This window comes from Pelmatolapia mariae, linkage group LG12, assembly GCF_036321145.2.
Source record: "Pelmatolapia mariae isolate MD_Pm_ZW linkage group LG12, Pm_UMD_F_2, whole genome shotgun sequence".
Lineage (NCBI taxonomy): Eukaryota > Metazoa > Chordata > Actinopteri > Cichliformes > Cichlidae > Pelmatolapia > Pelmatolapia mariae.
This window is the reverse complement of record NC_086237.1, coordinates 20,391,829-20,414,775: the sequence shown is the minus strand read 5'-3', so window position 1 is coordinate 20,414,775 and position 22,947 is coordinate 20,391,829. Positions and strand designations below refer to the sequence as shown.

Genomic DNA, 22,947 nt, shown 5'->3' with positions numbered 1-22,947 from the left:
CAAGTGCAATATAAAAACATCAGTAACAGCGCCACTTATGGTTAATCATGATTGCTGTGCTGTTAAACTAAAATAAAACGGCACTCAAATGAAATCTTTTGTCTAGAAGGCTCCAAGCTTGCCATTGTTGCACTATTAAAAATGGCTTTACTTTATTCCAGCTATCAAACATTCTCAGTAAGCAGACTGTATATATCGTACTTTGCAAAGTGTGAGGAGTCAATGTAGGCTGGGGTGTGTATCTAGTTTAGAACACCATCTCTTGTCACATTGGTGAGAAGCAAAGGGTTTTTGTGTCCATAGGGGTGCACAGAGGAATAGAAACATTGTCTTTCTTATCAAAAATAAGATGGAGGTAGTCATGAAGTGGACCTACTGTGGATTAAGACCTCCCAGTGCCAATTCACAATAAGCACCAGCAGGGTGGTCTTCCTGGCAGCAGGGAAGAGGTAATAGCATGTTTGAGATGTGATCTTATTCTTCTTATTTTGTTTCTTCTTCTAAGTTTTTTCCTCTTTCTTTCGTTTTTTTTTTCTTTCTTTTTTTGGGTTCGTTTGACTCAATCTAACTTGCTCCCATTTTTGTCTTTCTTCCTCGCTCGCTGTCTCTCTCGCTCGCCCGTCCTTTCTGTCTGCCTTTCAGAGTGGAGGGAACATCAGAGGGATCAGGCTGGCTTAGTTTATTGGAAGCAGATGGCAGACCAAAGGCAAGAGGGCCACAGTTTCATGAAGCGTGGTTTGAACATGCCAGGACCATGTCGAGGGGCATGCCCATGGATGATGGCTACATGGAGTGTGTATGTGTGTGAGCGATTTGGGGGAGATGGTTTATTTTGTAGGTTACCAATCTGAGGAATAGGACCTCTAATCCCTAATGTCCCATCTAATGTCCCCGCCTGCTTCTTTTTTTAAGTCATTATCTCTGTATCCTTATTCACTGTTTAAGAAACTATCGCATCATTGGCCTTTCAGTGCTTTAGCAGCTTTGATGCCCCTTACCCCCGCTGCCCTGCTGCACTGTAATAAGTAACCAGACGTTGGCACCTGGGATCCATCATCCCTGGTGGTAAATTCAGTAATAACACCGCCTAAACATGTGATTATTAGCTTTCTAGAGACTACAGAGTTTACTCAACATTACAAAAGGGAGTGAGATATATAGCAACAAACAGAGAGAAAGTGTTAAGGCAAGTGAGAGAGGCAGAAAAGAAGACAGAGGGAAAGGGCACTGTGTGCAACAAGGTTCCTCCACATTTCTCCAAACTGTGCCACTTTGATGGTGCATGTGCTAAAATCACTATTAAGAAGAGCCCACTGCAGACGAGAGCCCACTCACAGACACACAATCTTAGCTAGCCAGTACACATCAGAATACCAGATGGTGCAGTGTTTCCCATATGGAAGAGACACACACTAAGCACATGTCAGAATCCAACACTGTTTGTTACAGCAGCATCCCGGCCCTGGGAACAAAGTGGTCATTCAGACTTGTCACCACACTGTATAATTAGCCAGATAGACATAATGAGACACAATGCCAGCTCAGTGAAACTGGATAAAGAGGGCACTTATGTCTGCGCCCTTAACCTAGCCATCTTTCATCCCCATCTACACTGCAGTTGAATAACGCTTCTCTATTCAAATGAGAGAAATGAGTGCGGGTCTATATGTATTTCTGGTGCAACGTAAAAATCGATTCGCCAAGGTTAAATTGTGTGTTTTCCACACATAATTTAGCTTTGCATACTTTGTACAGTGAAACTGCACGTGGCCTGTTTATGCCACAGTCATCATGTGACTGTACTACACCATGAATCATATCAAAACTGAACATACTTTTAAATTACCATCAGGTAACAAACCTCAAGCCTCCTTCGCTCAACCTCTTTTTCATTTCTTGAAACTCCACCTAACCCCCGACCCTTTAGCAACAACAACAACAACAAAAAAACACAACCACTACAAATCGTCACTTATCGTCTTTTGTCTCTCTGTCTCTTATCGCGTGGTGCCAAAGCAGGAAAAGGGAGCCGGAGGGAGGCCTTCAGTAACAATGACCAGCCGGCTGACCTCTATACAGTGACCTTGAGTTTCCACACCCTGCCCAAAGCAGTAACCATGGTGGGGGTGGAGGAGGTAGGGCCAAGAGGAAGCTCTAGGCAGGGAAGGGAATGCCATATGTAAAAATAGATCTTTATTCTGAATTTTCCACAAATAGTTTCAAAGAACAAGGCATCATTTCATCCTAATGGCTGGCGTGAATTGTTTTGGGCTGTGTGTAGTGGAAAAGTCTTGCCTTTTGGCAGCGTGGCCTCAGAAGTGGCCTGCCTTTTTCACTGCTCCTCACCACGGGGACCACATATTGGCACATTTCAAACAGTCTATTTTTAAAACCTTTTGTTGTTGTGTGAGTACTTCAGACTTCCGTTTCAGTATTGACCTTAAAAAACACCTCTGCCAGCGATCTAAGAGGTATAGTTTCTTGCCTTAGCTTTTGCTTTTCTGGTCAGCGGGCATGTGATGTGGAATAAAGTGCCGCGCCTGTGGATCACATATACTGTATTATCTGAAATCTTGTTCTTAACCACTTTTTCAAAAAAGGGGTGGGTGGGCATGAATTTGCTCTCTTTGTGCCTTGATGCAGGGTGGAAGCCACAGACATATGGGTTCTCCGGGCTGATCAATTGTATGTAAAGCAGACCTGCTGATCAAAACGTACTCAGATTGGCCCAAACATATGATAGCAATTCAGAGAAATTAATTTCCTTTCTCTGTAATGAAAAAGTTTTTGAAAAGCAGACAGGAAGGCTCTGTTTGGTGGAATGAGGCGGGGGATCAACAAGAGAATTGCACCAAAAAAAACCAAAAAAAAAACAGACTATTTCATTCAAAGGACCAAATGTTTGTAGGCAGCTCAGGGTCTCACACCAGTGGTCTTATGAATGTGGTCGCCGAGGGCAACTCTTCATAACTGATCAACAAGAACAGAGAGAGAGAGAGAGAGAGAGAGAGAAACTGGATGAATATCCTGACACTTTGCTTACTCACTCCTCTGTTTCAGAAACAACCCCCACCCAGCCTTGTTTAAAACACAAGGGGGGGAGGGGGGGGGGGGACAGAGAGAGAGAGACAGAGACAGTCTTATTCTTCTATTCTTTCACAGCAAGAACCGCCAGCTAGACGTCTATATTTAGTTTCACCGTAGACTATTTTTAGAAAGCAACTACTTTTTGAGGAATTTATTAAGAAATGGGTATTTTAAAGAAAATGGTGGGTTGTTTTTAGGCTGTTGCTTTAAGTGGTGAGCTCGCTACATTTTAGAGTAGTGGAGTAGCTGAAAGTACGTACATTTAATGATCAATATTTTTTTGTATCTCAAGCTTCGGGTTGAAAAAACGTCTTGCGTAACTGAATGAATAAAGAGGCAATGTGTTTTGTTGATTTCAAAGGAGGCCAGAGACATCTGGCAACAGACTATTACACTAGTCCAGTATTCTTGTAAATTAATAGATGAATTGTTGCTAACACTGTAAATATGAATTATGCACTGATGATAGAGATGTGTGAAGCAGTATTGAAAGTGGTACAATTTCTCTTTCCTGCTTTTCAACGTTAATTAACATGCACTCAACCCCATATACAAGGAATTTTTGACAACCTGCTACAGCATGTAAACAGTCTGTCATCGGGAGCCTTTGTTTTAACAAACCGCTTTACTACGAGCTCGTCAGTGTCACAAGGTTAATTTACTTAGTCCCTCAAAGCAGTTTCAGAACTTAATCCTTAGCTCATCAGGACAAACAAGCCTTGTTGTCAATCGCTTCATCCCCGGTAAACACCGAGGCCTCGTGAATGTGCCGACAACCCCTTCCCATGTCATACCACATGCAACCTCTTCCAAAAAACACAAAACGACTGCACACTCAATTACCGTGGACAACCAAAGCACAAGATATGATACGACGCCCTTATTTCTCTTGGAGGCGACCAACGCAAAAGCAATAGGGTATAAATTGCATTCTTGTTGGAGCAATTAATACAGTTTTAAGAGCTATGAGAAGAAGCCATTCAGTGAGCCGATCAGCATCGAAAAACCGCTCAAGGCTAATGTTCTCGTTGCTGTTTAGAAACCAAATAAGCACGCAGAATAGCACAGATGCTGGAAAATATTTTCATAAGAGCGAGGCAGAACTCGAGCATACTAGCACTTCAGAGAGGGAGCTCAGGTCTGGTTGGCTTGGAGAACTTGAGAAAGTAAGTAATTTTTTGAGGAGATGGCGAAATTGGCTAAGCAGTGCTTAGAATGTATGGTAATGTGATGTTCTTTCCAAATGGCTGAGCGTTGAGCTGGTATGCATATACCTGCTTGATGTACTTTCTCTTTATGTTTCTTCATTTACACCCCTCCAGCAGCACACACCACCCCCTCTCTCACACTCTCCCTCCCTCAAGTGTACTGTCACTGGGCTGAAATCACACCTGTGCTTCTCGCACATCTCGGCACACGGGTGAAACATACGCAGGGTGAAACATGGTGAGGGAGCTTTGCTGAATCTCATTAGCCAAGCAGGTAGTCATTAACAGAATGACCTTTGGAAATAATTACCAGCCTTCCTCCTGCCATCCCTCTTTCCCTCCCTCCTTCTCTTCTCACACTCATCCATCCCTCTGTCCCTCCCGTCCCCCTCTCATTCAATAGCTTTTTTTTCTGGGTAAGGACAGAGGGAGAGAAAGTGAAAAAAAAAAGAGTTGAGGATAGGCAGGGAGTCAGATCCCTGCTGCTGCTGTTTAAGATTACAGGGTGAGCTGAACTTTCAGATTAGGTTAATCTGCTGGAAATGGGATTGGCCAGTGGCCATCCTCTGGCAGGTAGGCAAGCATGCAGGTCACTTCAGTACCAAGAGCCATGTGCTATTCCATGTGATACTTGAGCCAATGGCATCGGAGCGTGTGACCCTGGCTGAGGTCATCACAATGCCATTAGCGCTGCAGGGTTTGAGCCAATTGTCACTGTGTATGTACACACACATACACCCATGCAGTGAGGCCACTGTGAGAGCACACCTACACAGCAAACACATTAGTGTATTTGTGTGTTTAAGCACATGTATGCTATAAGTGTGCATACAGGCACACAAACACTTTTTCATTTGCGGGTTTTTTTGGGTTCTTTTTTTAGGTATTGAGGCGATATATCTTCAGATCACCACACACTCACTAACCCTTCAGTTGTTTCAAAAACCTGTGTTCTTTGTTTCAACAGCGGGGGAAAACAAGCACATTGTAGAAGAGGGATTTGGCAAAGCCGAAGTGCGTTGTTGGATTTGGGGCTGTTCGATCACAGCAAGACCCAGCCAATGCTTCTTAGGTTTGGGATAGATCTGCAATCACCAGGAGGGGAAGAAAGGACTCTTTCATGTGCTATTGCAATTAACAACCCCCATACCGGAATATAAATCACCAGTAACGGCTCAAAGTGATTGTTCTTAAGCATGAATAAAACCAGCGAAAAAGCGAGTGATGAATCTATTCTATTGTCATTTCCCAACACAGCTTACCATTTCTCCTCTAATGCTGTTCACATGTACAGGAAACTGGCCTGGCAGACAGAGAGTATAGGAAATCTATCTGCATGTTTGACTGTTTTATCCGGAGCCAGACTCAGAGTGTGCTGTAGACCTGCCAGGACGGCACACTTGGAACCTGCATGGACATCAAATGATGGAGGGTCTGCCTCTGTGTTTGCTTTCATCGAGCTACTAGAGAGAGATCAGCTTGGATGTGTTTTTGAACACTTAGCATTAATTAAGTGGACTTCTCCGTATTTTTATGGAAGAGCTACATATTATGTTTTTATTTAATCCAGTCACTGGAGTCTGAGTGGGCTAACAGGTCCTACATGAAATAGGATTAAATTGAAGAGTGTATAAGACTAACAAAAAAAATCCTCACTTTGTTTCTAATTGCTACTCTATTGATTAGTATATGTCTTTCAGTTCATTCAATTTTATTTATATAGCGCCAGTCGCCTCAAGTCGCCTTTATATTATAAGATAAAGACCCTACAATAATAGAAAGAAAGGCCCAAACAATCTAAGAAAGCAAGCACTTGGTGACAGTGGGAAGGAAAAACTCCCTTTTAACAGGAAGAAACCTCTGTCAGAGCCAGGGAGGGAGGAGCAGGTTGGGGGTGATGGGAGAAAGACAGAATAAAAGACACTGTGCACTGTGAACATAATTTCCATTAGTGATGTCTCTTTTGTTTCACCACTTCTCTCACAGGAGGGTTAGCTTTGGTTTATTGTTCTTTTGCTTTCTCGTATATTTGAACAAGTGTCGTTCCTAGATGAAACGGTTTTGCAGTGAGTCATCAGACCTTCTTTACTACTCCTCTCTCTTTTTTTCTATTTCCTATTTCTGTCTTTCAAATAAATAAACCCATTGACCCATACATAAATTCTATATAATAATAATAATGAAAAAAAAAAAGCTTAGAGACTCCAATGAGAAAATAGATACAGAAGAGAAAGGCAGACTAGAGTGAGAGAGGTAGAGAGAAAAGCCCTCCAGCCTCTTGTAAACATGCTGTTGCTAGAGAGGCTGTGCAACGTACTCAGTGCCACTCTCTCAACAACGCTAATTATCAACCAAAGACATGCTAATTACATAGAGCTTTATTGCTAATGTAGCGGGCCTCTATGCCAGCCGCCCACACTCTGAGCTCCGCTCCCCTACCTCTGCCTCTCCTCCCACTACACCTTCAGGCACAGCAGCAACAGAGGAAGAGAGATGCATGCATTTGAGCATAGTGGCAAAGACAAGAGCTTTCTACAAATTTGAAATTAGATCTGACATATATAAGACTTCATATTTAAGGTTTTTTTTTTTTTTTGCTTTGTTTTGTTACACTTTAAAATCAGCGCCTCATCTTGTTAAGAACCTCCTCCTTTTCCTTTTCATCATCCTGCCATCTCAAGAGGAAGTCTGCTCTGCTCCTTACTTAGCCAAAACTCAACACGCCACCCATGTTACTGCAGCTTTGACGTCGGCACACATGGCTTGTAGGAAAAGATCTGACCATGCTGTTCCCCTTTGTTCCCCCTCCCTCTCTGTACCCCCCCCCTCCCTCCCTCCCACGCTAAACGTGCTAGTGTCAACCCTGTGGCCAATCCCTTTAGCACACCGCAGCTCAGGCTAAAGGCCCCTTCAGGTCGATTTCTCCCGCTGTGAGTCTCTCAGAGATGGCAGAGCTTCCGTTCTCCAGGGATCACATTATATGTAGTGCTTTATAGCACTCTCCCCCCACCAGGCTCTTTAGCATCTCCCCCTGACATGGCTGTTTACACGTTAGATATCCACTGCTCTCTAATGGAGACAGTTAGAGAAAGAGCTTCAAAGCAGGGAGCTCTTGTCACAAGCACTAGTTATACATCACTCTCTTCATGGGTTCAGCTGGGGAAGGATAATAAACTGACTACAGAGTGAGCGAAAGACTTGGTGAGCAAAGGACACCTGTGCTGAGAGGCAAACTGGTGATAAAAGTATGCAAAAATTACTAACGTCATACAATTAAGGAGTATGAAACTCCGGCAATTGATAAGTATTTCTAGTAACATTAAAAAATAAGCTGTGGTTACACATAAATCTACACAGTGTTTGACAAAGATCATCATTAGCTAATGCCTAATGCGCTTAATGTACAACAGTAGTACAGCATTTCTTACCACATAATTTATTTAGGCTAACTCCAAACATGACATGTAGAAAACGTGGGCAATATGTACATGTAAATGTGAACACCAGTTGATGTTAGATGGGCATGAAGCCCAGTAACAGCCATATGGAAAAAAAAGTCTCATACTGTTCTGTCCTGTGTTAGAGTGGCCAACCGCTTCATAATGTTAATGTTTTTATTTATTTATTTTGTGTATCTTCCATGAACATAACCAGGTGACCTATCATTTGCAAGCAAAATATGTTGTGAATCAGTTGTATTCTACAGTAACAATTGATTTAAAAATGGGGGATTATATATGGACACAGACTCGTTTCTTAACCTCAAAGTCCTAAACAGTATTTATGTAGTATTTACTGTCACAATAGATTGCTCTAAAATTAAAATGGGATACATATTGTTCTACTTGTGCTATTGTGTTGGTCGGTGGGTAGAATTGGAAACATCAAACATAAAGAGGATTTTAATTCTGGTTAACAGGCAAATGTATGGAATTAGCAAATGTTGTAGTAAATTGAGTCTAATTAAATCTGGATTTATATATTTAAGGATTCCGTGTAACAATAAAGACAAAGAGCAGGGATTCTAATGTTTATATATATACATATATGTAATATCCATTCAGGATTGCTTTGTGGGGCAGGCACACTTACATTTGCAAAGCACAGTGTGAGCGTAATTAAGAGAGAGAGCAGGGGAAAGGGATAAACTTCACATGACTGCATTCATGTTTGTGTGTGGCCCAGGAGGTCAGAGCTCCAGAGTGAATGTTGCATAACAGGTTCACGTTGAAAGCTTAAGGATCCAGGAGGGTGCTAGCGTCATTTCCTGCTTTATCTACCTGCCTAGTGGCGTGGCTGACAGCGCTGTTTAACATCGCCTTGAGCCACTCTAGCGACATGTGTCCAAAGCAAGTCCGATCAACATCCTCCTCTCACAGGCACATCAATGGTGACAAGACACCAAGGGCACAGCGTGGTGATTACACACCGCAGGGGACAGTCTAAAAGGCCCAGATCAATGATAGGCTACTTCTTTTATGCTGCAAAGTGCAGGCGACACAAGAAGGCAATTTGAATAAACACGCTGTCTTGAAATTAATGACTTATTGTGAGTCTTAAAATAAGTTTTTCTAACAGTGATTGATAGTGGTACTGAACCCTTGGGGAAAAGTGACAAACTATGGGAGCAATTATTTTGTACACTATGTTAGGTGTGAAGACTAAAAGAGAGAAGTAAGGGTTGCTGAATGAGTCACAAATGCTGTAACCATCTGTCTGCCTGTGCGTTTGCATGAGCGTCCATGTCTGCGCCTGAGCGTGTGCTCCTGTGTGGCTGTGCGCGTGCATGCGTGTGTGTGCCGTCTGTGTTTTCTCGTAGCTTACCTCCACAATATCAGAGTTGGTCCTGCTCTCATGGGGCTCATTGTACTCAGTGTATTTAAGCAGGACCTTGTCCATGTCTGTGCTGGCATACTGGAACAGCTTGTTGGTGCTGTTGAAGATGATCAGGGCAATCTCACAGTCACACAGCACGCTCAGCTCATACGCCTTCTTCATCAGGCCAAACTTTCTCTTTGTAAATGTCACCTGAGTGAAAGGAGAGAAGAAGGGAGAAGAGGGATTTATGTTTAGTTTACTTTTGTGGCACACTTACAATCAAACTAAGCTGTTTTATCTGACTTGTTATAAGAATTTGATTATGACACAAAAAAAAAAAATCCCCCACCCTCAACCGCTTCGCTTGCAATGAAAGAATAAATAGGAATTTGACACCGCAACTTTCCTCTTTAAAAATTTTGAGTTTTCAGGGAAATGGCATTAAAGGAAAGTGAAGTCTGCTAATGGTTTAACACCCACTGACTGTAACAGTCTATCCACTATACCAGGAAAAAGGAAAAAAAGAAGCTGGGCTTGCATTTAAGGAACTGAAAATACTCTGTCTCAGTCAGATAACGGTAAAGAAGGTCAGTTATTGCTTGTACATCAAAGCACACAGAGTCTCATCCTGGAACATATGTCAAGTTAAATTGTCTTTTTTTCAGATGGTCCGAATGTGTGCTTCTGCACAAAAGAAACACACACTATTTTCATCTAAAATGAGCTGAGATTAACTGTTTTCCATGCAGCGACATTAACACTAGCTCGGTTATTGTCTTGCCCAATTAACCGAGTCTCATAGCAAATAACAAGCAGTGATATAAATAACAGATAGCTTCCTCGACCATACTTAAAGCACTTAGTCAGCGCACAGATCGTGATAACGCGCTTAACTTGAACCACAAAAATTGTCTCTTTTCCCTCTCTCTTACTGTTCCTTCATATATATATATATATATCTGTGTGTGTATGTGTGTGAAGCCCAAGACAAGTACCTTTAGTAATACAGGCACACAAGGACCAACACTGTCAAAATAGAACAGCCTTATTCCTCTATTGTTTGAATCAAAACTAGAACAGTGAAAGTGAGTTAATGCCAGTGAGCTGCACCTGGTTTCTTTTCCAAGCCATGTGTGCGCACTCTTTAGTTGAATGGGAAAAAAAGAGAAAATGCTCCACTGCCAGCTTGCCTCTCTTAACACAGCAGCATGTTTTTTTCCTCCCCATTTTTTTAATAGAACTGTCTCTTGTGTTCCTCTGTGACTGTGTGTATTATTTACATTGGAGACTTGTATTGACAAAGTTTTGGGGTTTTTTTTGTTTTAATAAAGAGGAAATTCTGCCAGAACTGTGCCCAGCTGGTAACTAACAATCTCAGTTTGTTGATTAACTGCAGTTTTGCCCATTCTCCTCTAGCACTTAAGTGGGCCAAAGATACCAGATGAATGCAGAACAAATACAAGCTCCGAATACAGTTATAAGGCCCTTATAAAGAAAGCCTTGCTTGTGATAGATCCTGAATAGATTTTTTTGGCATTTACCTATCATGCCTTGCCCTTCACATTTTCTTTTTACAACTGAAAGAGGAGATAGGCTTGAATAGATATTGATAGATAGTTTTGAATTTCTTGAAACAATATCTCCCAGGATGCACCAGGGGAACGGAACATCAAACCATCCCTAACCTCCACCCTGACTTTCTCTTGCTCTACCTTTCTACCAGGACTGGACCGTCTTATCCTCGACCCTCTCGCTGCCACCCCATTACCTCACCCCACCCCACCCCATCTTAAAGTTTTCCACTGATGTCACCGCCTCATGCCAAACTATCTTGTCAGACAACAGAGGCTGAAACCAAAGACACGAACATGCAGCGTGCTACCTCCTTACAAAGCACTGTGTCAGGTTCTATACCTCGGTACACACACGTGTGACTCACTGACGAAATGTGTAGAAAAACACTCCCCTGGGCTCTAAATACCATGCTGACATTTATACAGGCATGCTGAAAAGTGACAAAAAAACCAGAAAAAAAACAAGCCTCACTTTTATAGTCTAAGATCAAATGGCATCTTGTGACAATAGGATTAATTGTCATATTCAAATCACTCTGCGCTCCTTATTCACAACTGAAAAGTGAGCACCCCAAAAGAGGGTCTGCAAGCCCTACAAGAGTGAGGCTGAAGTACAAGTTGTGCAGGTAAATAAGATGACAGGACTGCAGAACATAAGGTCAAGGCGTGCTTTTCAGGGACAGGACAAGCAGAGTGTTGTCTTCCCTTGGTGTTTTGATGCATGGGGCACCGGGGGCAGACGCAGGACACAGCTAGCTGGCGGCCAAGCTCCGTTATCAGTCACTCACTCAGTCACTCGCTCTGCTGGGGCCATTAATGTTTCAAAAAAAAAAAAGTGTGCACATGGGACGCACAGTTGGAAGGGGCGTGGGTCTCAGAGGTCCAGATCAGCCGGTCTCAAAGGTGAGGACTGCCGCGAGCTTCACCGCACGCATACAAATGCTTCAATGTACTTTTCAGAGACACGCATTCTCGGCTTCTCAGCTCAAAATGCAGAAAACAAAGAGCGGAATTCAATCAAAGTTGTCTTTAGCCTCATGCTTTAAATGAGGAACTACGTGCAGAAGCATTTCGCACATATTATAATTTACACATAGTCTGGCTTCAACAGCACCACAGGGAAGAGAATGGGTGTGATTATGAAAAGTTTTAACTGACCAAACTATAACACCTACATAAATATCACATCACACCCCCCCGCGCCTTATCTCAACCTGACACGTACAACATGCTACCTCTAAAACACATACTACTACGCTGTGTGCATACATCCACAAATATAAGAGAAATGCACGCAAGTAAACAGAGTGAATGCTTAAAGTCCGCAAAGATCTTACAAGGCATGGAGGACATGCTGATTTGCACCGCATCAATGCAGGTTTTGAAGCTCAATAGTTGACTTTTCAAGATAACTCTGTTGTGACTTCCTGGCATCATATGATGTCATCTTGCAATACTTATAGCCCATCAACGTCCAATTTGCTTATGTCACCTCCAGTCTTTCCTGTGCAGGCTTAAAACATCTCACTAGGCCCAAACAGAAGCGGTTAACAAGTACTATGGACCTGTTTTCCAAGTACTTAAAACTAATTCCATGTGAGGTGTCGTTGGTCTACAGTCTTTTGAAGAAACTTGATAAAAAAGATGAAGTTTTGCAATATTTAAACACTTACATGCTATATTCATAACCAAAGATCAGGACAATAAGCTTAATATGTAACCCAAACACAATGTACCTTACCTTGTGTTACTATTTCTAAGTTTGTATGGACTGAACAAATCATCACTTTAAAAAAAAATCATAAACATTTACATTTGCTATACATGCAAATGGATGAATCTGAAATCTGATACATTTCTTTTACTGAATGAGTCCTCTGTCTTTGTTGTTAAAACACAAAACATTTTGTAAACCACCCATATGTCAGTGTGGGTGTAATCTTTGTTTCCTTGGTCAGTGGGTGCTGTTAGACACATCACTATGTTAATAACAGAGAGAATGACATTACAGTGCCGTGCATGCTGGTAAAAGGGAACAGTGCGAGTGTGTGAGTGTGAACCCAACTGTGTCTTTTCACAGTATATTGGTAACGAGGGTGTGAAACCTATCTTCACACACATAAAAGCACACATACAAGTACGCAGGAAAAATGCGTTGACTATTTTTGGTCATCGTTAAAGGTAAAGACCTAAACTAATTGGAATGGGACACATTACTTTACAGATGTCTTGGCATGCTAGTCTAACCATATTTAAATTCTAACCCTGACACATAAATTCTTCCCATAAAATATGCAAAAAACGAGTTTATCAGAACTCAAATCTCAGTGATGTCTCAACGTTATGCTTTCTGATTTTCGTTCTTCAATAAAAAAAAAAGACAGAATTAGGAAGTTTGGCCTGAACCTTGCAAAGGTTGAATGAATGCATGTGCAGGGGAACCTCGCAACTATCAGAATGTCCAAATGTTACTTCAACAAGCTTAAGCTCCTAAGAGATTACTCAATTATAGAAGAGATCTTGGCAACGACTACCTTCAAAAGACCCTGTGAAGGACACTAAATCATCCCCACACTTCCACAGCATCTACAAACAATATATTAAGTACTACTCTGGGCATTTATTTACATGAACTAAACTATTCGTAAACTGTACACTCACTGCAACACACATCTTATTCACTCACCCCTATCCTCCTCCACAAACCCCATCCCAGGAGAGCTTTAGACTAATGCACACACACAAACAGACAACCCAGCAACCACTCAGCTGCGTTACCATTAGCTGCCCTGTTAAAGTCTCTCTTTTGTAAATTTTTATTGAACAAATTTGAGTTAATTTGTTTTTGTTTTTCTTTCTTTATTTCTGGCAGCTTGTGAGTTGGTGTGCTATCACCAGAAAATGACTGGTGAAAAAAAACAAATTTTTTTTAATTCAAACTAATGTATAAATATTTTAATAATTTCTTCTCCGATTGCTGCATTTGATCTGGCGCACATGGAGAGAAACACCCAGGAAAAGCAGAGGGACACAGAGAAAGGAGGGGAGAGAGGCTGAATCTCTGCCACATGGGTGAGAGAAAGACGAGGGGAAAGACGGAGGAGAAAAGAGGGGGCGGACGCACAGGAAGCACATTTGTATGCATTTCCTCTCATAACAGGAAGAGGCCAGTGGCTTCCCCTTCACAATGGCTTCGCTTCTGCTTCCCACCTCCTGCCTGCTTCCCTGGGGGAGGAGGAGGTGAAGGAAGAGGAGGAGTGGGGAGACAGGCACCAAAAAACTGCTGGTTAGCAAACCAAACATGGCCATGTGAAGACACACACACACACATGCACACACACACATAGATGTCAGTCACCTATGGAGCAGCGAGATTTGACTTGAAACAAACACTTATCCCATTGTCAGGGGCCGAGCAGGAAGACACGAGCTTACGCAAAAGGAATAAGAGGAGCCGAAGACCTTGGCTTGAACTTTGCCTCACAGCCAAGACTGTTAAGAGAGGCATTACGACAAAAGAGGCTTTGTCCCACCTCTAATATATGCCGTGCTCTTCTCTCTCCTCAAAAACCCCACTCGTCATCCTATCACAGGGTGCACTGTACACCAAAGAGCGGGAGAGAGTATGGTCCAAACGTTTTGTATTTTAATCCCACGTTAGTTAAAAAATTGCGTGTGAAAGTTAATCGTGATAGCTTAATAATGGCAGGTACAACCATAGATGTCTTCAAGTCCATGCCAGTTTAGATTGTTTTTCTTAGCCGAGCAAGTAATTACATCTCAGCATGTTCCTGTTTATGCTGAAAAACCGCAACTGGAAAAGGATATACCCGCTGACTAAAAAAAGGGGATGTCACATTTGCAAGGCCCAAGTTAGTGGTCAGAAAGACAAAAATAACTTTGCTGTCATCCATTTGAAGGGTATAAACTGTCAGTGTGGCACTGAGGCCGAGGCTGTATACTTTATGCAAGGGATGCTATTTTTACTTTTAGCAGATTTTCGCAATAGGAAAATAAGTAAAAACAGGGAACTAATTGGTTTAAACTCATTTCACTTTATCTACATGTGTGTCTGATTGTTCCGGTAATCAGTTCGGAATAAAACCACATTACCCCATTTTTTATTTTTTTTTATTAAGACATGAGAACATTTTGGTGAGAGTGCAAATGATCTGCAGATTACGAGCTCATCTGAAAGTTATAGATGAAAAAAAAATGAATAAAACCAAGGCCAAATAAAAAGGCTGGTGTCATTAGCAACAAACTTTTTATGGTATGCCCTCTATTTTTAATTTTTTTACTTATCCAGCAAAATATGCTTTCATTAATACACAGATTTCTTTTAATAGATCAAAAAGGGATGAATTCCAGAGCATACAAAGGAAAGGAACTATCGAAAGCTATAACATTGATGCTTTGTAGTGGGGAGTGTGGTTAGAGTGAAGTGACGAACAGGCGGCTGAGACAAAAAAAAAATGAGCGGAAAAAATGGGGGAAACAAAGTGAAGGTGAGAGCTTAGCGAGCCCACAGGTTAGCTGAACATACGATAGAAAGGAGTGCCACTCGGTGTGGTAAATGAACGAGATGGTAGAAGGTGGGAAACAGGGAATTAGAGGAGGGGTGCAGGGGTGAGGAGCTACCCTGTGGGCCTCATTATTTTCCTGCTGTTAATGTCACTCGCACATTTTCTCACCCCAGTACTGTTGATTGGAGGGAAGAACGCTTTGTCGTAGAAACAAAAAGACCCTCTTACTACAGCGACAGCGGTGCAGTTAACGTGGCTCTCTTCACCAGAGAGAAAAATTTTTTAAAAACACACCAAAAAACAAAGTCACAGCATTTTTAAAGCTTCTTTTGGCCGAGTGTGTGCTGGTATGACTGTTGTTTGGGGGAGTTGGGAGATCCTCATGTTTTACTTCCTGTCACTGATGACCTGATACATGTTTAACCTTTGGCCTCGGGTCCCTTCCCCCATGAAACCCATATGTCCGACACAAAGACGCACACACACAAACACAATGATTCACACAAACAAGTCATCCTAAATTAAGCCCACTGAGCAGACTGGCTGGAGAGGTAACACTAATTAGAGCCAATTGCAGCAAATTAGTCGATGCACAACACAGGCTCCAGAGAGATAGATGTGTTTTTAGATGTGTACATGTGCATACACATATGCGTTTGTCACTGCTGCGTTAACAAAGGCTCCAAATGAACCGTCTAAGGTGTGTGCTACGATCGGTCTACGCCCACGGTGTCGACGCGTGCAGGCGCGTGCGCACACCTGTACGTTTAACTTGTGTGCGCCTGCCCATCTGTGCGCGTTTGCAAGCTGGCTCAAGAGTCTGCTCTTTGTGAACAGCCCATGAGTTTATGACACAGGGGGCTCTTTCATGTGCCCGAGGCTAGGAGAGGGTCTGAGTGGTCGGGCGGCTTGGAGCCAGGGCTCACACACTGCTGCCCACTGTCCAGCACTCCGGGCAGCCAGTCAACGCCAGGGAGGCCTGGCCCCTCTGCCACTGCTCTTGGGAAGTGTTTCGGGGCCTGGAGGTGGCAGCCCAAAGTGGCCGCCCAGAGAGAGCCAGGCCCTGTGCCCAATATGATGCTGCAGCTGCATGGAGGGCAGGGGTGAGGAGGCACTAAAGCCCTGTAGGTGGAAAGGTAGCGCTGACAGCTACACAGAGTGGTGCCACTCCAAAGAGGGCTGCGTTAGAAAGAGTGTCATAACCAAGGAAATGTTACAGTTGCTCTATATCTTGTATTGAAGGACAATGCAGGAATTGCGCCATATCTTGTTTTGTTTTTTATGCAACTCCCAAAACTTTTGGAAATGAATATTATGGAAAATAACAATATATTTTATTTTATAACAATATTTAAACAAGATCGTAACCTGCTAAGGCTGTAGAAGGGCTTTCAGAAACACGTAAATCACTGAAAGTATGTGAAGAATGTGAGGTCAAAAGCAACACTGCAAAAAGTCCTCTGGTGTTTATTTGGCTCAGGCTCTGGGACATTTCCTCAAAAAGGAAGTGAAAATATGTAAAGCTTGAGCTTCTGTTTTTTTTCTTTAAAAAAGAAAATTTAAGTTTCTGTGTCTGTCTCTGTCCCTGTCTTGTGATATCCGCCTCTTCAAAACACGGTGATGTCATTTTTATTTTAGGCTGTAGGTTTTATGACACTATGCTCCACAGAACATGTGGTGCTTTCCACATGACTCGATGATATAATATCAGGAGGAATCGCAATCGCTTAAAAGCAACAAAGAGTACATAATATCAACGCGCACTCTATGGTTTTAAGGATCAAAACAACAAAATCCTGCGATATATTGATTTTCTTTTCCCAATGAACCCTTTCTCTCTCCTCAGTCTCTTCTCCTGCCTCCTTCTTCTCTCCCTGTAAGTGAAGCCCGGATATCTCAGGCATCGATTTCCCTCAGGTGTCCTTCCTGTCTCCCTCTTTCTCTCCTTTTCCTCAAGAGTCGAAGAGCCCGGGCCCATTCTTAGGTGGGATAAGAGAGGAGGGCTGAGATAACAGCAAGGAGGAAGTGTGGGTGCTGCTGAAACACGATAGTTTTAGTCCTCATCTAAAACTCGGTGACCTCTTCCTTGCTCTTTCTTTGTTTCTCTACCTGTCTGTCCGTCTGGCTCTCTCAATAACAAACAAAGATATACCATCTCACATCCTCCATACTTTTCAAAAACTGTCTCTATACATGACTCTTGGTTACACTCTTTCTTTTTATGCTGCATCGGTGATTCTGAGAAACAACATTTCTGATGTGACCTTCTTGGAGTCCAGCACGCAAACTTTCTTACACACTTCCTATTATCTTCTTGTTTCTTGCAAACACACTTGAGCTTAGTCACGACAAGGGCCAACATCTACTTCAATTACTCCCCCGGCACACTCCAATCAATGCACCGAGCCTTTGCTCCGGCCACATATGACTGTGTTTGATAAAAGCACATTGTGAAATGGCTCAGAAATACTATTGAGAATGTCACGCGGTGTAGAAGTCTCAAGCAGCATTGAAACAGATTGTGTTCAGAACTGTGTGTGTGCTGGTGTGTGTGTGTATGTGTTTGACCTGTGATCCGGGGGCCACATTAGCAGCGTATGGATCCAATTGGGCTGCCAGGAAGCTGACAAAGTGTCAGTGGTCAGCTATGCCACAGGAAGTGATCGATTGTGGGCCTCAAGGGCAGTGAGAGAGCTCTGTCTCCTGCCTGAGACAGTAGTGTCCACAATTTATTATCCCAAGTCTCAAGTGATGCCAGCTGTCGTTAAGAGTGTCTTGCAAGGATTCTTTGACTCTTAAGATTGGTTGTTGACATTTTGTTTTAAATTAATGTGTATTATTCTAAGCAGAGGAAAGCTACAGCACTTCCACTGTTACTGATTTAGCTCGAGAAAAATAGCATTTCAGTGTTTGCATCCCAGTGTGTCATTTCAGACCATCCCGAACCCTCTGTTTGGTTGTTTGTTTATATTTTCCTCCACCCTGCCTCACTGGTGGTACCACCCTCTGCCCGGTAATATTCCACTGGCAGGGAGCTAAACAGGGTGGCATGGTGTGAGGGCTTGGGTGTGTGAAGGGTGCTTCAGTTGAGCGCAGGCTGCACCCCTTAGACTTCTCTGTGATATGCAGAATGTGCTTTAAAAATCACAACAGTTTTAAAGCAAAATCCATTTTAGGAAACACTGTACACTCCTCGTGTCCTCACACTGGATTGTTAGATTGAAGGGAAACAAACATTGCTATTCTAAGCCGATGGAACTCCTCCACCAAAAGCAATAACTGTACTTTCCCTGCAAGGACTGCTCTGTCTCCCAGCTCGCATATTGCCCAGACTCCCAGAAACCTTCATTGTTAAGAGCTATATGGGGTGTAGGGTGTTTCTCCTTCCTCCCTCCTCCACCCTTTTCTCCCCCATCCTCATACTCATCCATCCTCCCATCCCCCCGGGACTTACCTGTCTGTTGCGTTCATCCATAATCCGCGTGATCTGAATCTTTTTCCTCCCCATCGTCCCCGTCTCTTTCTTTCTCTCCTCTTTCTAAAGAACTTCAAGCTTTCTTCTCTCTTCTCTTTCTTCTTCTCTTCTCTCTCTCCCGTTTCTCTTCACGTTTCCGCTCTTCCTTTGCTTTGTCTTTTCTTCTTTTTTTTCCTGCTTTCTATTTGTTTCAATCAACTCAAAGATTCCAGCATCTGTACCTGCAAGACAGAAGGGAGGGGTCGGGGAGAATAAGCATTAAATGAAATGAAATATGGCAAAATACTGAGAGGGAAAAAAAAATAATAAAAGTGGCATCGTGGCAGCCACAAGGGAGGGTGAAGAAAGACAAAGAATCTGTCAACAATGTTGTGAGAACCGCTGTGTTTTTCACTGTCGATATCATGCAAATCAGTTTTTGCATTTTTTTTTCTTCCTAGGCACCGACTATGAGAGGAGACAGCACTGTCAGGATCTCGCCTCGTTCACAGAGAGTTTGACAGTGTTTTGGAAGTGCCGCTAACTTAAACGCTCTAATCACCAACACTGTAACATTACCTCCAGACTGAGAAATACATTTTGTTTCTTCCCATGAAACTGCACTGTATTGACAGTGGAGCTGCCAGCCGCAACTTTTTTCTACTCTATCTGCAGCTCATCTCCAAAATGGCAGATGCGATATGCTAGGATAGAATACAGATGTAAAAAACGAGGAGCTAAGAGTGTTGCCATGTTCTGGTAAAACAAAGCCTTTGTAAAAATAAGTAAAATGTGGCAACATAATAGTTTGATACACGATGGTTTCTTGAAGAAAAAAAACCTTGCATGTCCAGAAGATATCTGAGTAGCCAATAAACGCGTGCACAGTTTAATGTGTGTGTACCTGTGTTTCAGAGGTGCAGGCCAGCAGCTGAAGCGCTGGACTGAATGGGCGGAAGAGCAGAGTTGCGCTCCGAAAAGTTTGCATGACTGAGTGACTGTGTGTGTGTGTACACGTGTGCACGTACATCTGTGTGTGTGCGTGCGCATAACTGTGTGCTCTTGTGTGAGCTTGGCTAAGCCAGAGCTCCAGTGCATCTCTCCAGAGTGCTAAAGTAGGCCAACCCAATCTATCTCAGGGAGGAGCAGAAGAACTGTTGTTGTGTTTTCTTTTGACAGTAGAGGTGATAACGTCCCTCGTTATGCAAATGAGCATCCCATTATTTAAGCTCAGTGCAATGCAGGGGAGCTGTCAACGCCGTCACATGAAAAAAAAAAAAAAATCCTCCATCTACCCTGCCTTTTTTTCTCTACTTTCCCCTTCTTCTCTCTTCTCTCCTTTCTGAACCAGATTTCCGGCACCTGGCAGCACAAGCATCAGACATTGATGTGGAAGACGACACCGCTTCACCAAAAGACATGTCAGTCTCAGTCTCTCTCTCTATCATTCTCTCTCTCTCTCTCTCCTTTTTCTCAAACACCCTTGCTCTTTTCCTCAATCTCTCATATTCTCTCCTTTGCGCACTCCTGCACACATACCTGCACATTGTAATGCACTTCCTTTCCTTTCCTTTTTTTTTTTTTTTTTACCTCCTGCTAACCTGAATCCATGTATTTATTGAGTAACATGCATGAGGAAGCACAAGAAAGATCTAAACCCCTCAGGTGAATGCAGCACATTGCTATGCACTTGACCTTTTTGTGCTAGAGAGTAGGACATTGATAATGAAAACTCATAATAGAGACATCCAGGGATGCAGTGGCTCTTAATGACAGACCAAGGCCTGTAGTGCAAGCAAGGCTGTAGCTATCTTTTCCATTTGCAGCATGAAATGCAGGCTCTGTGCTTTATTCACGACTCCTTCAAAATTTAGAATCCTGCATTATAATTAAGGCCTTCTCAGTGTATGTATGCGAAACACAGATTTAGTAAGTATATTACATTGTATTAAAGAAACTGCATTGCATTGATTTTTATGGATTTTATAAGATTGCCTGCCAAAAATGTCCATCACACAAAAACTGAAAAAAGTGAGACAATACAGTCTCAACAATAATGAAATGCATGACAAAAAACTTCCTGAGATGATGGTTTGGAATACACCCACTCATGGAAGAACTGAGATACGAACATAAATGCGTCATTTGGCAGTTAGGACAACAGCCGGACTGCACCATCATAATAATAACAAGATCTAAAATAACTCTGTGGCAGCTCTGAAGAGGCTATCCAAAACATTTTAGCATTGCTCTGTGCAAACACACCCATCCGTAGACAGACACACAAAGAGCTGCCCTGTGGAAGAAAACAAAAAAGGATGTTGTCAGACAAACTAGGATTACAAGCCAACACTAAGGCGCTTGGCATAAGACAGCCAGACAAGGATATCAATCAAGCCAGCGTACCTCAATCACAGGCTGACAGCATCATCCCCTCCCAGTCTTTGTACTCAACACTACCCAGCCCGGGCATCGCTCCAAACAAGGAGGCGTTACCTTCATGATCCCTGCCTCCTGGCCTGCACCTCCTCCGTGTTCCTCCCACAGCACGCTGAGCAGAGTTGAACCTCTCAATGTCAACACCCGCTGGGGCAACACCTTAGGCCTTACGTAACATTAACACTAAGATTAAGCCCGTGTCCTGAACATTTAATCCCCGCTTTTGGCTCTGAACACCAGCCAACGCTCCCTGAGGTGAAGCTCTGCTGCTGCTTACCCCCATGTTGGTGCCTCTTCACTTCACCCAGCCTCCTTCCCCATCCCATCTTTTTCCTGCTTCCTTTACCTCCTCCTACACAACAACAACAACAACTCAAGTTGCCCCCCCCACTTCCCCTCCCCACTCCTGCCACCACCCCTCACTTTTCCTCACTCCCACCCCCGTCCCTTATGGGTGCCAGGCAGCTCCTGGGTAAAAAAAACCCCAAAAACAACAACAAAAAAAAACCAACGAGTGCCCACTTCCCCATTGCGTTCCCTTCCCCAGCGCTGGAGAGATCATCGGTTAACTTAACAGATTAGCAGTGAATCACTAAATCCAATTTAGCCTCGTGACGCCAAGACAGTGAAGTGGAGGGAAAAGCAGGAAATAAGCACTGCTTAGTGAACGTGGTCAAGTGGCACAGCACAGCTGTCCTTGGCAGGAATGTCTTGCAAGGCAGTGACACTGACATCTGACCTTGACAGGGCAAAGAGGATGAGAAAGTAACAAAACAAAAAAATGAAGACACGTGGTACAAGAGAGCAGAAAAAAAAACAACCTAGCAAACTTGCACATTAAGCCAATTTACTAATCCCGAAGCAGGCAAGGAGGGAATGAATCTGAGGGAAATGAAGAATAAACAAAAGAGCTCCGTTATACTCTGTAGACTTGTTGACTAGCGGTATGCCTGTATTCACACTAATGTGTGGTAACTGGAAGGAGGCCGGGGTGGGCAAATGCTAAGGTCAGAGGGCACGCCGGCACCGAGCGTGCTGAAGGACGACGGTTATGCCTCTGCCGGTTTTATCGTATCTTCGAGCTTTAAAGGTGACAATAAAAAGAGAAGAAGAGCGCTGGGAGAAAAACAGAGAAATGGAGAGAAGCATAAAGAGGGATCTTTTGAACAGGCACCAGGCCTCTCCAGGGGGAGGGGAAGAGCTGTGCCCACGACCCTCCCATCTGTTAAGCAGACGGATGGAGAGAGAGAGAGAGGGAGAGAGCCAGAGAGGGAGATATGAAGGTTGGGGGAGGATGGGAGAGATGGAGAGAGAGGAGCAATTCAGCACATAGATCTAATGAGCATTTTCTCTCTGTGTCTCAGAAGTGTAGCTGAGAGGACAATGAGAACATATACACTCAGTGCACCACAAGGCTTGATTCTAGGTCGCCTCTCCCAAGTGTTTAGTCACTAAAAACTAATATACAGCACATGGCACTTTTTCACATTCTAATAGACGTCTGTAGGGTGCTTGTTAATGTGGCTTTGTTATTGAGGACATACACTGAAGATGACTTCTTTGAATCAGGGGGCAACAAAAAACAGGAACTTTACTTTAACTCATGCTCAGGGCTAATTCATCATTTTGAAAGACAGTTTCAGTTTGTGTTTTTTTTTCCCTTTTTCTGTGAATGAGGTGGATGGACGTGGCAATAAATAAGGAGAAATGAACACACGATCCACTTCCAAGAACTAAAGTTGTGCACAATCATCTGTTGAGATTATTTCTGCATTCAGAGAATTTCTGTGGGGAAACGTAAAAACAAAACTGGGGCAACTGTAAATGAACTGTGTGCACAA

The 22,947-nt window shown here is 43.0% G+C and overlaps 1 protein-coding gene across 8 annotated transcripts in view; it reads right to left on the bottom strand.

The window, feature by feature from the left end:
* Window positions 1-22,947, bottom strand: part of mef2cb (myocyte enhancer factor 2cb) — a 59,891-nt gene that overhangs the window by 19,122 nt on the left and 17,822 nt on the right. For all 8 annotated transcript variants that reach the window (XM_063489229.2, XM_063489227.1, XM_063489226.1 and 5 more), the window contains exons 2-3: window positions 18,668-18,909; window positions 9,120-9,323 (exon numbers count right to left, since the gene is read on the bottom strand). In XM_063489229.2, the coding sequence (XP_063345299.1) occupies window positions 9,120-9,323; window positions 18,668-18,721 (258 nt within the window). In that variant the 5' untranslated portion in view covers window positions 18,722-18,909. The remainder of the gene's footprint in view (window positions 1-9,119; window positions 9,324-18,667; window positions 18,910-22,947) is intronic.